A 17,597-nucleotide genomic window follows, 5' to 3' on the forward strand; every position below is an offset into this window, starting at 1 on the left:
TTTGACTTCAAAAATCATGAAGATGTGTGAACAGATCTTTAAAAAAAACACAGCGCCCCAATACAATTCAAATTCTTGGAATTGTAAAAATTTATAAGCGCAATAATAGCCGCGTCAGCAATTCTAGGCGGCTATTATTGCGCTTCTAATTTTTTACAATCATTTTCGCAAACTCTTCTAATCATTTTCGCAAACTCGTTTTTCCAATTTTTAACTCATCTTTGGAAAATGAAAGTTTTTAGCATGTGAAAGTTGCAAGTTCATCTGATTGTTTAACTGAATGCAACTTTGTTGGTTGAAAATTTTGATCATCCGAAAAAAACGCTAAAAAGTGGATAGATAGCAAACCAAGTACTGAATCTTCTGACGACCTAAAAGATAAGGAGATTTGCGATAAAACAGAATCAGTTTTCTGGTTATCGAGAAAAAAATTAAAAGCAACTACCGTTGGAAAAATAGTTTATGAACAACAGGATGTCAAAAGCAGAATTGTAGCTTTAAGAATTTTAATGGGTGCAAAATTTTCCGACCACGGACGCGTTCGAAACCCAGAATACTCATTTAATAGAGAGAAGCCCTGACTATGAGAGCCTTTCAGTAACTCATCTTACAGTCCGTTCAGTTTTAGCAACAGACATAGTTGCAGTGGGGGGGGGGGCATATGAGGCGGGATTTGGAGCGGGGGTTTCAAACCGCCAATTAAAAATTGTCCCTGCACCCTGCTTTTATGTTTTCTGAGCATGTTCGGTGAATTGCACAGTTTGAGACTAGTGAGCTCTAAGAGTGCTGCTTATTGCCCTCCGGGCTTTACCTGTTTATCCCCTTTTTGAGGCCGAAAAGTTAAACGCGTGAGCCTAAAAATCGATCAATCGCATAAAAAGACCGCAGGACTATTATAATTGCTACAAACGTCATTTGTGATGAACTCTTAAAGTAAAAACAATGGAAACGCTGAAGACAGAAAGAATTAATTAATTCAACATGATAGCGCTTTTAAAGTTCACATTTATTTGACAATTCCAAAAATAGAAAATAAATTTGTTCGCCCAACCCACAACAATTTTTATGACCACTCTAGTATCAATTCGATAGACATTTATATACATGAAGACAAAAAATACTTCTTGATTGAATTCATTTTCAAATTGCAATAAAATCGTTTTGATAAAAACTGATTGAAATCTCATTTCCACTTCTTTCTTTCATTAGGAGAGACAATTATGGCATTTCTAACAGTCCACATTCAGCTTTTCCTGGATACTCTTAGGCACTGTGAGACCTTCGAAGTCTTTCGACTGCATTTGGTTCTCCAAGATCACTTGGAATAGCTTGATGACTATAGAGCCGTGGTCAGCATATAGGGAATTGATGTCAAAGTTGTCGTCCAGTTTCACCCACTGCGCTTTTTGTGCATCGTCACCAGCCTGCAACTTGCGCCCCAGATCAGCCTCTGAGTTGAAGTGGAACCAGAAAGCTTGCGTCTCCATCCAGGCGTTGTCTGTGTTTCGAGGGTCATCCACCACTTTCGAAATTATCTGCAAGAATTCACTAGCACATTATGTACGCCACCCAACTCGGATAAAAATTATCCACATTACCCGGACCCAAGTATCATAGACTTTTAGTACTGAATCATAAAAATTTCATTATGATTTCTGATCGCGGCACTCTGAAAGACATTTCATGGTAAAATTTCATTTTATGAGTTCTGATCATGTAAAATTTCATAGTAAAATTCTGAATTTAAAGTTACTCCATAAAAGCCCAAACACGTATCAATAGTTAAATGCGAACTCTCACTTATAAGTATTCTTGTTCTCAAGGTAAACTCATTAAGTGGATGCAGTAAAAAACTCGGTTTTATCAGATCGACCAAAATTTGGTTTGCTCAGTGCTATACTTTACTGTTTACAAAACATCATCAGTTTCATTGACTTCATTATTAGAAAGTTTGCATAATTTATGCGAGATTTAACCACGGACGGGGTAACATAGCTGGCAGATTGCCGGAAAATAGCCACAATAGACGCTTGCGCCCTTCCATGAATTGAAACAACTAAAGAAATAAGATAGACATAATAAACATCAGTCCTTTAATAGACCACTAGACTTTTGGTTAGACTCGGACTGTCATTTTTATGAGACACGTAGCCTCTATAAAAAGAAAACCCTAATAGAGCCTTTTCAAAATTAATATTCAAAGTCAAAAACTCGACTCTAATACTCAAGACTTAGGGCATATACGTTCGCCACTACTTAGTTGCACACTGACCTTGAACTAGTAAAAGTTCATAAAATTCAAAACTTCATTAAGCGAGTTCAGAAGTCAATTTTTTTAGTGAGGTAGCTCACGCAATTGACCTAAAAGCAGAACAAATGACGGCACGCAAACAACTTCTAACTGCAAAGCAATAGACATCGCTGAAATTGAAAAAGTCAATTCCAAGAAAGCAGGTCACAAGAATCATCGATGGAGACGACGAATTAAAAAAACATAGCACGACAAGTCATAACGTACAATTCAAAGAAATTTTATTGAATAAACAAAAGACTACACCTAGTAGGGAATATGAGTTAATTGGGAAAAACATTTCTAAAAAAATAAGATCAAAAGAAATTTGAAAAAAGTTAACAGAAAATCAAAGTTAAAAATGACGCATGCGAACAAAGAAACAACTAGCGAGAAAGCAAATTTTTGTTCAAACACCGTTTTCTCACTACTTTAAAATTAGAGCGATAATATTTCACGCTGCAAAACCACTCGCTTTTTCGCTTCACTTCCGTGACTAAATCACTACTATAATTTCACTTCAAAAATGAAAATGTGTGAACAGATCTTTAAAAAAAGACTGCCCCAATACAATTCAAATTCTTTGACTTGTAAAAAAACCATGATATACCCAATAATAGCCGCTATCGCTTCACGGCTATTAATAAAATATTCTACCCCTACGTTGAATATAATATGCTCTTTCCTGAAACTATTTCGTCATGAGTAATGCAGTAGTTAGCTGACGCCAGACGAACGGAGACTATAGTTATTTCAAATTTTGCAAAACACAGCCCCCCTCGATAAAATGAACTCCCGCAAATACTTACTAAAACATAGCCGACATATTGCCGGAAAATAGCCGCCGTTGACGCGCTTGATACACATCGGGATTGAATCAGAAGAAGAGGAGATAAATTGACAGAATTTTTTTCAGTGTCAAAAAGTGTTCTAATTCGGCGTGCAGTTTCAGTTGGATTCAGAAACTATACTTAATTCAGCTTCTAAACTGAAAACTAATAAGCTTAAAACCAATGTCAGCTAGCAAACACTCTAATGAACTTTGATAACCTAATTCTCAATGCCTTAATGACCGGGCTTTATCGGTTTATTCCGTCTCTTTGACCTTGACTGTATTCGCTATCTTGCGCAATTCATTGAGTGATTGGATTTTAAAAAAACCATTCAGTTGAAACAGTGAGTGAAGTAAGTCAGAAGTCAGACGTGAAAGTCGTGACTTATGTACAACGAAAAACGTGATCGAAAGGTAAAGCGAATTTAAAAAACATAGCAGGACAAGTCCTGACGTACAATTCAAAGAATTTTTATTGACTAAACAAAAAAACTAGACCTAGAACGGACTATGAGTGACTTGGGAAAACCATTTACAAAAAAAATCAGATCAAAATAAGGAAAAAAAAACAGAAAATCAATGTCAAAATGCCGCTAGCGAGAAAAACCACTAGCGAGAAATATAAATTTGATTCGAACAAAAAAACTAGGCCTAGAATGAACTATGAATGGATTGGGAAATTACTCTACTACACCGTTTTCTCACTCTACTTTAAAATTAGAGCGAAAAAAATCCACGCCGCAAAATCATTCGCTTTTTCGCTCCATTTCCTTTTTCGGCGTGACCAAAATCACTACTCCAATCTGACTTCAACAATAATGAAAATTTGTGAACAGATCTTAAAAAAAGACAGCGCCCCAATACATTTCAAATTCTTTGAATTGTAAGAAAAGGAGAGCGCCTAAATAATAGCCGCTTGACAGTCGCTCAATGAGTCTAGCCGCTTGACAGTCGCTCATAAAATGTGCGCTGCATTGAATTGCAAATAATAAAAGCTCACAGAGCTAGAAGGGCGCGCCAACGGAGAAGATATGTTATGTCATTTTCCTTACCGGTTGTTTCATGACTTTGTGTTGAGTGAAGCGAGTGATCATTTCCTTCCTCCTCTTTTTCTTCTCTTCTGGGGAGAGAGCAGCCTGGTTGTCACCCTCCACCGCTTCCTCGCAGAACTCTCTCACTGCAGTGCCAGACAACTCATTCTCTCCAGGGTCCACCATGCCCTGGTAAACACCAGATCTTCGATATCTACACTATCTAGACCAAATTGACCAAACGGAAAAGATCCAAATTATTGGGCCTTCAATTAATATGTTCTTATGCATCTCTGCCTTTAATGCAACTGCTCTTATTAACGTTACAAGACAATAGCTTTAAAAACCCCGGTTTCTTTCGTTTTCGATGGCAATTTGAAGGAACAACAAGTTAAATGACAACACGAAAAGCACTACGCATGCACGATGTTCTTGATTCAGGTTTTGAGGAAGAATTAAATTCAACAAAGTGCAGAATGAAAAACTGACCCCTGGGAATGCGAACTGTTTCGTGTCTCTTCGCTGAATTAGGGCAAGTTCTAGGGTTTTAGTTGATGTGTCGGAGGAGAAACTGAAACAAACATAGCCGCTCAGTTCAGAATCTTATCAACATTTCCATAGGAACTAAACAAAATAAACATAGCCGGCTAATTGCCGAAAAATAGCCGCCGTTGACCCGCTTGACGCTCATTGGGATTGAAACAAAAAAAAGAGAAATTGACAGAATATGTCTGTGTCGAAATTTTTTTGGTGTGCAAATTCGATTCAATTCTGAAATTACATTTAATTCAGCTTTTAAACTGAACGCTATTAAGCATAATACTAATGCAAGCTAGCAATCGCTTTAATGAACTTTGATGATCTAATGCACAATGACTTAATGACCGGGCTTTAAATGCTTATCGTTTCTTTTGATCTTTTGATTTTGCTCTTTTGACTTTGACCGTATTCACTATATTGCGTAATTCAATGCGTTAAAGAATTTAAAGTCCATTCAGTTGACACATTGACTGAAGTAAGTCAGAAGTCAAGCGTGAAAATCGTGACTTATGTAAAACGAAAAACGCGATCAAAAGGTAAAGCGAATTTAAAAATATAGCTCGGAAGACTTCCTGAAACGACTTGGAGTAGAAAATTGACTACCCTAACTAACACAATAAGCCTCATAACTGATTATGCTAATCAGTTTGAAATAATAACAGGCAAATTATCTATGGAAAAGTAACCGACAACAAAAAGATATTAAGAATCTGATTTAAAAAATTTCATTGAGAATTGGCGCTCCAAAACAACATGCTAAAACTTTTCGACACAGTTAGTTCTTATTCAAAAAAACTACTTCCGATAGACAGAAAAAGCGACAAAATTGTTCATATAGAAGACAATCTAGGGAAAAAGCAAAGAAAGGACAAGGTAGAAAAAAATATATATTCGACAAAACATTTGAACAAAATTATCCACAAGATGCAAAAATGATATTTCCCATCAATTATTTGGCAAAAATACTTTATTACTGCTTCTGTTCAGGCACTTAAAAACCTAACACCTGGGAAAACTTATTAAACAATAAAAAATGCAAAGAACGAAAAAACGATCCCGAAAAAATTTAGCAATTTGTATAATTTGTTTCAGTAAAAAGTGCCCTCTCTGACCTTCAATAGCACCTTTAGGAAGAAAACCTATATAATAGCTCCAAATTTAAGATTGAACAAGAAAAACTATTGCGAGACGCTTAAAATGCGCAAAATTTCTAACAGACAAAAATCGGCCAAAATTTGCTTAAACTTAATCAATTATGTTAAAAAAACACAACTCAAAATCAAAAACTAAAGGATCGAAAGCCAAACAAAACAACTATAACAGCTAATTTGAACCACAGAACTCGCCAAATTCTATAAAAATTTGAAGACAAATACAAAAACAGCTAAAAGGTAAAACATGGTAAAGCGCACTATTTCTACCTTGCGCAAACAACGCAAACTTCTTTGACAGAAATTGAATTTAAACCCAAAAAAAAATTTGAAAATGCCTCACGTGATCAAACAAATTGCTCGCTTAACGAAAATATTTTCCCACCTACTATTCTCGCTCTCTCTCAAAAATATGGCATGGACAGAAAACCACTCTCTTCTCTTTGCTCTTCAGCAATGTGACCTAAACACTTTGTTTTCATGCATTTTCACTTCCTGTTTCAAATACACTCCAACAAATATACCATCAAAAAAGACGCTCCACCAATACTCCTCTTCGAGTCGTAAGAAAAAAGGAGAGCGCCTAAATAATAGCCGCTGAGAGAAATTTTAGATATTAAAAATTTAAAAATTTTTAATTGAAAATTTTTAAATCGAGTCGTAAGAAAAAAGGAGAGCGCCTAAATAATAGCCGCTGAGAGAAATTTTAGATATTAAAAACTGAAAAATTTTTGGCGTTTAAAAATGAGTTGGGTTTTAAGAAGTTACGCTGATCTGTTTCATTCGAATTATTCAAAGACAGCGCGTGAAACAAACTTATTATGGTTAAAATTTTAGTAGTAACTTTTACGATATAATTCTTGTGCCAATTGAGTTATTATTGAATGCTTGTTAACTGTTAAATTAACTAGTAACGGATTTTTGTCTCTAACTTCAAATAGTTTTCAAAAATCAAATCAAATTTCCTTTGCTTTTTAATTATCGTTAAAACATACTAGAAGCTAACACCTCTGGGGGGAGGGGGAGGGGGGGGGGGGGGGGGGCTAGTCACTATATTTCTGAAAATCAAGAACTTATTGACGCATAGTGATATCTTACCAAGACACTACTGGATCGGCGGCGTGGTTGGGTCCATATTTGCCTAACAGCCCTCGTCCGATCATGCCAGTTCTGCCAGCTGGGTTGAGAGGGGCACCCGAGGAGGGGTCTAACAGATATTGGCCCAAGTAGGACACTCTGTTCACTTCCTGCTCTTTCGGTCCATTTTTGGGCTAAAAGTGACACAAAGCCATTGATAACCAAAATGAGGAGTACTCACAATTTTTTGGCACTTCAATTGTGTGTGCGTGATCAAAATGAACTTGTATAAATCTAATCCAAAAAAAATTTTCTTTGTGGACTTTTACCATCATGCAAAGTTTCCAAACAATAGCTTGTACAACACAGTAGTAGGAGCTGCAAAGATGTTTCGTTCTAACAAATAAACAGTTATTCATTTTTCCCATTTCCCATTGGAATACTTTTTTCCCATATTCGAATAATTGTCTTGTTTAACTAAGAATTAAGTTTTCAAAAATCCAACTAATGAATTCACAAAGCTTCTTCCAACATTCATCGAGAACCCTTTACCGATTCGAGCTTTCGGCAGAATTTGAAATGACCTCTCCAGTCACTTAAGCTAGCTTGAAACACGAAACGTGCACGTTTTATAATGCCAAAAGTCCGCAGTGCCAGAAGTTGCTAGAATTACAGAAGTTGACTTCCGTTGACGATCGTCATTTTGAAACGTGCGCGTTTCGTGTTTTAAGCATGGTTAAGTTACTCTGCAGAAGTTACGAAATTCTGACTTAATATATTGAGAACAGCTTTGCGGTTCTCGATAAACGCCAGAAGTTCTCTGTTGACTTTAAGCAGAGTCACATAACCATTACTTCTAGCTGAGCGCATAGGATCTTGTGGTATTTTGACTTCTGGTACTGCGCACTATCGGCATTTTAAAATGAACATGTGAGTGTTTGAAGCAACTATCCTGTATGATGAGCTCTCAAATTCTCACAAATGGGTGATGTTAATTTGAATAGGTACTGTTCTTACCTGGTGAAGAGGATGATATGGGACCATTGCTCTCTGATTGAACTTGAAGAAGGTCTCTTTATCCTTTCTAAACACAACAACAAAACAAGTGCATGGCATGGATCAACAAGAGCTCCATATTATGTTTGCTTGAAAATTGGGCTTTCAAAATTGGAGCTCGCAAGACTTCGCTTTCGATGAAGCGATAAAACTGAAAACCTTTAAAAAACGCAGAGATAGGAATGGATACATGAGCAGGTCACTTAATATGAAGTGCGTTTTTTCCGCAACCAGTTATTACAATTGAACCTCAAACTCGATTTTAAGTTTAAATCAAAAAACTACGATTTCTATTAACCCCGCGAGTTAATATTAGCATTCTTGGTACAATTATTGCACTGCATTAGAAGAGGATTCTTTAGAAGAGACAATGTACCTCTGAGGAGATACGCCAATTTCGACAACAAAAATCAAGTTAGTCCATTAGGAACACGAGGAAAGCAATTAGAGTCCTTTTGACACGACCTAGTAACAGCAGTTCAAAAAAAAACGGCAAGAACAATTGAAGATATCATTTAGAGAATGCCAAAAAATTTTGATTAAAGCCTTGCGAAGCATGTTTAGCGCCAGACATTCAGTAGTTTATTAGGGTGTCTGCTTACGGTGACATTCCGAGTATCTCTGGGTCTGCCCAGACTGGTGGGTAATAGAGCATCCTGGCCTCGTATCCCCCCTCCGCCTTCACTCTTGTCATGAGAGCCTCCTTCTGCTTATCATTGCTCCTGCCCATAGTGTACAGCTCTTCAGCACTGTACATAATAGGAGCATACCCAGTAAATTCAACCTGTAATACACATTATAAAGAATAGCAGAAAAAAATCATCAAAATGGGATTTTTAACATCAACTCATAGGCTTTTCATTTTAGATGGTTTTCGTCTCCTGTGGTCAGTATTTTACATCATTTGCAAAAGCAAAACATTTCAATCTGGTCTTTACCCCGGCCCCCATTTCAAGTTGTGAATTGTTTGTTATAAGTACTACATTATTTCTAGCCCATAAACTACAATAGCATGTACGCATTAGGGTCGCTTGATGCCAACGAAACTGCATGGGGTGGCATATTTTTAAAGTGTTTTTGAATTATGAATATTTAAATAACTCTTCAGACATCTCTATGGAATCTTAGTTATTCCATCAAATCTTGTTCAAAGATGGAATCTAGTTATTCCATCTTAGTTCAAATCTTGAACAGATCAAATTGTCAGTTGGAAACTATTTCAAATTGCAACCCACTCAATCGGGTTTCCAATGTTGCAGTATAATCTTCATGACCAGCCTGATCTTGTACTTCGATAGATAAATTCAGTCTCTTCGCTCACTTGGTGAGACGAGGATGTAATTTTAAAAGTAGAAAAGAAAGGTTCGATTTCCGAATAGAGTTCGTCATTGATGAAAAAGACGCGTGACTTACACTCCAGTCTTTCTTGTCCTGTGGCACTGGATACCTGGCCAGGTACTTGCTGTTCATCAGGAGCACTGGCTTCGGAATCTCAGGCACGGGTGCCACCGCAGGTGTGGGCTCCCCACCAATACTCATGCCTAAAATGATACACAATTTGCAGAGCTCCGTTAGAACATTTTTCGGTAATAGTTGTACAGCTAACAAGCCTTTTAAAGGTTGAAATTACAACACTGAACTCCAAGTTTTCACCGTTATACACCGTAGTATTACAATTTTAAAAACCAAAAATGAAAATTCAATGATCAAATTAAGCCTTTAGGCAAAATGGCCAGGTTTGAAATAATAAATGAACTGAAAAAGAAAGTTTGAAATAGCTGAACAGATGCTTAAGAAAGTTGAATTTGCATTGGGAAATAATAAAGCAGATAAAACTATAGTAATAATTGCTAATAATGTCAAGAGACGCTTATCAAATGAAAAAGTTAATGGCTCACCAAGAAATTATATCAGCTTAATATACGTGTAACAACATGAGCTGGATGCTTATCATCTTTGTCTGTACCAAGTTAAGGTTCACTATAAGAGCAATCGACATAATTTAGATCTTCGGTACAATATATAGTCAAATTGAATTATAGTCAAAACCGTCAAATATACCGAAATCAACTGTCGTCAAAAGCATTGATCTTGAACGTCAGCTCGGAGATCTCAATTTAGGAGGAAGCATATAAAATTGTTCATTATTTTCACTAAGCAACTAAGTTACAACAAATGAAGGCATATTAACTAAAACTGTTCAAAAATAAATGGTGTTTAACTCAATAAAAACAATTAGCAAAAATTTGGAACCATTAGAAGATTTATACTATACCGCATTAGAGGGAGATCGATGCCTGTTAATAATGAGAGTAATTGACACGATAAGAAAACTTAGCAAAGCTTGAAAAAAAAACAAGCAAAGCTCAAACATTAGACCTTTCCAATTATAGCCCCCCATGAAATTATAGCCCCCTATTATGGTATATTTACCATGATTGGGAGTTGGGGGCTATAGGTTATCTGACCACTAAGATAAGGTGGGGGGCTATAGAGGGAAAGACCAAAAAAATAAACTAAATATTTAGAAACATTTAGTTTAAAAAAATAGTGTAAAGGTCAAAAACTTATCACAAACTGAAAACATTAATCGATTTACTGAGTCTTCATTTGAACATCAATAGAAACTGTTCTTAATGAGAAAGCAACACAACCGTTGGACGAATTGCTCTCGAATGACAAGCGAGGGGTTGGCTTTAAATACAGCAAACTTAAGCACTCGGAGGCTAGCCACAGAAGACGAAGATAAAAGCGAGTGAGAAGGTAAAAGGGGAGAGGGACATGATCATTCTTTAAAACATGACTGTCAAGCACTCCTCTGCAGCTTAAGTGAACCGTACACTTAGAACCTACTAAAGCTCTGAGAGAGCTGCGCCTAAACTTAATACCATCAGGCCTTACTGTTTTCCGTTTTTGAAGCTGGAAATTCAATTTGAATTGCTCAACTGAGCAAGAAAGGTTTTGCTAAGAAGTCACAACGACTAAGCAAAAATTTTGCATAAAAACGAACACATGTTGACAATAATTGTTTCAGTTTTCACATGTTGAAGATCAGTTAAAAAGCAGATCCAAAAAAATTACTTCTTACAGAGTCCAAAGGGCTTAACCCAGAAATGCTTTGTTATGATTTAAATATAACCCACTTAAGTCGAAAGAATTTCTCTCAAACGACTGGCAAGCGGCTGGCTTCGTCAGTAGTTAGCTACAGTTTAGAGAAGCTAGGTTTAGCTTAATTGAAGGGGTGTGGGGTGAGTGCAGCTGGAAGGGGGGGCTGACGGGGGTTTCAGGGGAGGGGGTCGAACGCTTTGGATTACTAGTGAAAACTTTTGACACTTAAATCTGGAAATATGGAATTATCTGGGCATATTGCTGTCTCTAATCTCAAAGCACCAAAAAGGTCTATCGGGTCAAACGATTTCAACAGTGACCATGAATTAGAAAAACATTATTGAAATTGCTGAAAAACAAAATTAGAAAAAAAAGAAAACTTTTCTTTCAAATGATATGCAATACAGTCGTACTTTTAGTTCTCTAAAACGTTAGAACTCAGTCCCCAGACGAAAAATCGGTCAAGCGAATAATTAAATTTAAGAAGGTCACATGACTAATATAATTGCAACAAACTTTGTTTGAGAGCAATTATTAATTATATCGCATTCACAGCCTCTAAAGAAGGCTAATAAAAACAAAATTACGAAATGATTCAATACAATTTCCGATTCAATGACAAATAGTTGAAGAATGCAAACAGGTTCAAGATTCTCACGAGCAAGTGAGTACCACGAGAACAAGACCACGCCCTCAGGTCAAGTTGAACCAGCGTAATTGACAAAAAAATAATATCCTTATAATCGCACCCACTCGAAAAAAAGGATCTACCGAAAAACATTTTTAACTTAAAAACCCAAAATGGTTATTTCACACGGGCTGGCTTTTAAAAACAGAAATTATCCACTGATCGCATGGATTTTTCTCACTAAGAAGTCGGGTAGCCCAATTTTCAGTTCTTCGCTGATTACTTATCAATGATCATTACAGATTTAAAACTTATTTAACTAGTTGCTTTTTCCCCAGTTCTTGATTAAAAAAAAATTCAAGTTGAATCCCGAAAAGAAGATCCAACCAACAAACCAGGTTTTTTCCTGTTTCTCTTTGGGCCTGGAGGGCGAATAAAGACAATCTCGTGACTATGTTCGTTCCTCGTGGATACCAACACCATTCCAGAGGTAATGGCTGTCTTGGGACACCGGAGTGATTTCCATTTGGAACACTTCCAATGTTGACTGGTGTTGGTCGTGATCTTCTTAGTAAATGTGTGCCCGTCAATTATAAGAGTGCGCTGGTTTTTCTGGGACAAGCCCCAACTGATTTCAACCATATTATTTGTTTTAAACGAGGACTATAAACAAATTCGTGCGACCTGAATTCCAAAAGGCAACGTCTAGATGACAAAATTTTCTGGGGAAGTAACAAGAAATTGTATTTCCAATCGAAATGAAAAATTAATAATTTGAATAGAAAAAAATTAAGACTAGGGTGACAAATTAGAAACAAAACTGAATTTGCAACCGATCAAGACGAATATTTCAGAAAAATGAATTTTAACTTTCAAGCGGCGTTCAAAATTTCGGGTTGCCAATCACAACCGCTATTATAATACGCAAATTCGAAACCAAATCCAGATAAAGTTCAATTATACCCAAAACTGAAATGAAAATTGTCAAGCAAAAGAATTTGGTTCTGTTTCTACTACTGTGGGCAAATTTATATGTTCACTGACTTCAAAAACCGCTGTTAAACACTAAGCAATAGCATTGAGATAGAGAGTAGAGTGAGATAGTAATACATTAGAGCTCAGGTTACAAAATTGGGTCGCTATTTGCCCATGGAAAACACAAACCACCACCGCTCTACTATGTACGACACAACACAGATACAATAGCAAGATATAACACAACACACACACACACACACGTTGGTTATTTTGCAGTTGGGTACGAAATGGTATTTGTTTTGTACGTATACCAAGGCAGGAAATGAACGCATAAGCCGCAATGTTTAATAGCCAGGATATATTTCCTATCTTTACCCATTGCGCGTTACCCCTACAAAAGATAACGGGGTACGATACATTGGCGCCTGAACATTTACCCAATCGTAAAATATCCATAATATTCCCAATAATTTACACACTGTCTAAATTTCCAGAAAGAAAGACTTGAATGAGTTATACTCAACTCATTAGATTTGGGTCTTTCCCATTATAGCCCCCCCCCCCCATTATGGCGTTTGCGGTAATGGGGAGGGCCCTGCAATAGAAAGAGAAAGGCCCCGCAGATTTTGATTTTGATGTCAGCTCAAGACGTGATATCCGAAATCGGAATCTTTTCCGTTTGTGCCCCCCCCCCCCGCCCGCTTAGTGGGTGCATATTATTTGCAGGTTTTCATTTTAAATAATTTGCTAATTTGCAGAACAGAACTAATGATTGTTAAGTAATAATAGCCTGACAGCCAAATATGTACTCTGATTATAGGACGTAACAGAACTGGGGATATTTATTTGGTTTAGGGTTAGTATCTTGAAATTCACCCACTGTCTCTCAAATAACACTCACAATAAACAAAATGGTCGCCCAGACAATGACAGGTTGTTTAAAAAAATATTCCAGATATTTTCGTAACAATAAATTAAGCGCCTAATGAAATAGAATTTCAGAATTCTGCTTTGGAATGAAAACCTGAGAAAGATATTGAGACATCAAAAGACTTACGGCAGCATGAAAAACATTTTGTCATTACCATGTTTAATAATTTTGCCAGCGTTTGTTTCATTGTGAACAAAATATGATTTGGCAATACAATAATCAATACAACGGAACTTGTAGCATTCAATATTTAGAAAAACAAGGGCAAACATTGAAGACAGTCACTAACTCCAGAAGGCAACTGGACTTAGTCAATAAGTTTACAGGTAGTACGTAGGTCATCAAAACGCATGTCAAAATTATCACATACATGCATTTGTCTAAGATTCTTCGTCCTAAATTGGTAACAAAAGATAAATCTCTTTTTGGCACTCTCTCACAGTCATTAACAAAGACTTTTAAGTAAGGTTAGCCGAATTGCTCTCAAACGACTGCCGAGGGGTTGACTTTACTGCTAGCTAGCTTAAGCTTAGAGGTAACTCCCTTAGTGAACAAGAGCTGCATGGACAGGGACTTTATGCGCTGCCCTCGGGCTTTACCAGTTTAACCAAAACTACCCGAACTTATTTGGACCCAATTTCACTGTCTCTTCAAAAGAGCAAATTTTGTTCTCAAATTTTGTGCTCTTTTGAAAAGAAAAATCCATATTTGAAATATACAATCTATGCATAGCCGGCAAATTGCCGGAAAATTGCCTCCGCTGACACCCTCAACGAATATCGGGGTTGAAACAGAAAAATAAAAAAAGATAGAAATTGGCATTTTTACGTGTCAAAAAAAGTTTAATTTGGTGAGCAATTTGGTTTGTTAGATTCTAAAATTAAACATAATTCAACTTCTAAACTGAAGACTAAGCTTAATACCAACGTCAGCCAGCAATCGGTCTAATGATCTTTGATACCCTAATGCACTATGACGCAATGCCCGGGCTGTATCGCGATATCCCGTTTCTTTTAATTTTATACCTTCGACTTGGCCGTATTCACATTGCGTTTGAGAAACTAAAATTCACTGTGAATTGAAAATCCATTCAGTTGAAAGAAGGAGTGAGTTAAACCGGATTCAAACGTGAAATTCGTGATTACAAGTCCGGAATTACAATTCAAAGAGCAAAAGCTGAACAAACCGAAGACAACACTATCAATCTCTTTCAAAGAACAGAATCTGATAGTCAGAAAAATCTTGAATCACGCCGTCCACGAAAATAAAGAGAACACGAGAAAAACAAAACTAGCTTTCGACTACTTGATGTTGGGGAATGGGGGTAGTTTGAGTATGACAGCCGAGGGAGGGAGTGGTTGGTGAGCGCCAGTGTGGGGTACATTTGCGGGGCTACGGATAGAATGAGTTGCAGGGCTGGAGTGGGGGAAGTGCGCTAAGGGGGTGGGTTAAAAGAAGATGTCGAACAATAAGAACCGCCTTTCGCATCATGAATTTATGTCTCTTAGAGTGTTTCGGTGAATTGCATACTTGAATATTAGTGATCTGTAAGGCTCTAAGAAAACTTAAAGCTTCCGGTCTTCACCTGTTTATCCAATTTTTGATGACAAAAGCCACAGGGGTCAAACAAGAAATCGGTCAAGCAAAAATCGCATAAGACTGCAGGACTAATATAACTGCTACAAACTTCGATTGAGAGCAATTGATAAATGCTGAGTTGCAAAAACTAAGAACGTGAATCCACGCACCAGAATGTCAATCATCCGTTGAGTTCAATCCAGTCACCAACCATAGAATCCTTTTCATTGTATCCTGCTTCAGCAGGGGGAATAGTAGCCTTGAAAAGTTTACTAAGGGAATTTAAATGTCAATAGTATTTACTTAAAACCACCTCTAAAATTTGCAATGCAAAATGAAACCAGTTTGGCTCACTTTTGATTTGACTCTTAGTAGTCAATTGTCACCGTTTTTAGGTATTGAAAAAAAGGAAGTCAACCGAGAAATTAAAAAAGACAAGATTGCAATAAATGCCTCGCAATTCAATCGAGACCAGATGATGAACAATTGCCTTCTCAGGGAAATTGGAATTATCAGCTGCTACAGTAAAAAACATCTTGGCAAATATATTTTTCGATTCTTTTTGAAAACTATGTTTATTATACATATATCTTTCAACGCATATACTTTTTAAAATATACGGTATAATGCACTGCCGTAGTGACTCAGCTAAAAATCACTACCAATAAATTGACAAATGACATTACCTACATAAACGGAGTCAAAGAGCGACATGAGGAAACCAAAGTTGCCGTTTTGAGGTTTACCTCGTTAAAAAAGCAACCAAAAATGAGCAGGGACCAACAAAACAAAAATCAAGAGTGCCCAACAAAAACCAGAAAAATAGCTACGCTCAAGAAACAACTTCGCAGCTTTAGAAGTTAGCGCTAAGTTTGGTCAGCTCAATTGTATTAAGAGCCCTCTGAATAAGACAAAATGGGTGCCATACAGACTTATCAATACTGACCGCATTCAGTCACTCAAAATTCTGCAAATATAAAAGTTCAGTTCACAAAATTCATTCAAACTGTTACAGACTTACATTACAGAAAACAGCTCTTTGAATTAGTTTCCGAAATTCTATGTTGTCAATTGTCAATAAAGAGGGTTTTTGTGGAATTCATTTTAGCCAGTGAATTTTGCCTCTTCGCCTCTCAAAAAATGGAACTTACTTTGATAGTAAAGAGATCGAGAAAGAATTGAGTGAAGGGAATAACTATTACTATTCAATAGCAGCTTTTGCCGGGCAAGTGGGCCGAAAATGAAAATCTGAGCAATAATGACGTCTGGGTTTAATGTCGAAACAAGTGTTGAAGTCTGAACAGTCCGAATTAATAACGAACAATAAAAGCTTTAAAGGTTTGCGTGCATTGATAAAGCGAAGCTAGTGAGTGAAGAACAAACCAAAAACGCAGTACCAACTGCCAGCTACTCGAACTTTTCAATCGGTTAAATAGACTTAACTAATTCATAATTCACTTATTTCGCTTTTAAGTTTCCAAGAATTAGGACAAACAAACAGTCAGAACATAGAACAAACACTCTTCATGAAATCTAAGAATTCTGTCGATTACAATTAACAGTTCGGTCAATTTTGAATGGTTTTGCAAATAGGTTTAGTAAAGACCGCCCTGTTTTTGATAAAGAGTAAAATTGAATGAATCATAGTTGCCCATTTTTTCCGTGGAGGAAAAAACGAACGATGGTGACCCCGATGACATCTGACCGTTAAACAGCTATCATTATTCTTACCAAATCTAATGAAAATGAAATGAAAGGTCAGGAATATAATACAAAGAGCCAATTTCAAAATGAAATTTCCTGGTTATGGTTGAAATGATTCAACAGTTGGACTAAATTAACAAAATTGAAGGGAAATAAACTCCCGCGATTAGGAGTTTAACTTACAAAGAGTGAGGGAGAAAGAAGTAAAACCAAAGGGATAACAAACATGCATTACTTTGCAGTGGTTCTAGTAACATTCAGCAAACGGCCCAACGAGCCTAACTTCACGTTAAGTTTGAAGGCGTCTGTTTGAGATACAAAAAGTCGGATCTCCTCCGCCCCCCCCCCCCCAAAAAAAAACGTTATGTCCCCACGTGGTTACAGAGCACGTGTTATTACATAGGAAGTCATCATGTAAAAAATGACGAGCTATTGGGGGTGCGAATAATACACACCCACTAATCTGGAGGGCGGGGGGATACATGAAGAAAACAGTCTCTAACAACGCTCATTTCTGTGCAAAAATATTGGTTGATATCGAATTAGTTCAGCCTAGCTTTTCAATAATTACGGAGAAAATTAACCTATTCTAGTAGCTATAGTAGCAAAAAAAATTGCAGGTATGACCTCATATTTCAAATTTTGAGCAAGTGATCAATTTCGACGTTAACAAATTTCTACTTGCAATCACAG

At 36.8% G+C, this 17,597-nt stretch overlaps 1 protein-coding gene across 4 annotated transcripts in view; it reads right to left on the minus strand.

The window, feature by feature from the left end:
• Positions 1–952: 952 nt before the first annotated feature.
• Positions 953–17,597, minus strand: part of LOC142352232 (uncharacterized) — a 69,348-nt gene continuing 52,703 nt past the window's right edge. For all 4 annotated transcript variants that reach the window (XM_075404690.1, XM_075404689.1, XM_075404691.1 and 1 more), the window contains 7 exons: positions 9,391–9,518; positions 8,580–8,761; positions 7,939–8,005; positions 6,943–7,115; positions 4,643–4,724; positions 4,175–4,342; positions 953–1,535 (listed from right to left, as the gene is read on the minus strand). In XM_075404690.1, coding sequence (XP_075260805.1) covers positions 1,230–1,535; positions 4,175–4,342; positions 4,643–4,724; positions 6,943–7,115; positions 7,939–8,005; positions 8,580–8,761; positions 9,391–9,518 — 1,106 coding nt within the window. In that variant the 3' untranslated portion in view covers positions 953–1,229. The remainder of the gene's footprint in view (positions 1,536–4,174; positions 4,343–4,642; positions 4,725–6,942; positions 7,116–7,938; positions 8,006–8,579; positions 8,762–9,390; positions 9,519–17,597) is intronic.

Source organism: Convolutriloba macropyga, chromosome 13, assembly GCF_964194025.1.
Source record: "Convolutriloba macropyga chromosome 13, txConMacr16.3, whole genome shotgun sequence".
In the NCBI taxonomy this organism is placed as follows: domain Eukaryota; kingdom Metazoa; phylum Xenacoelomorpha; order Acoela; family Convolutidae; genus Convolutriloba; species Convolutriloba macropyga.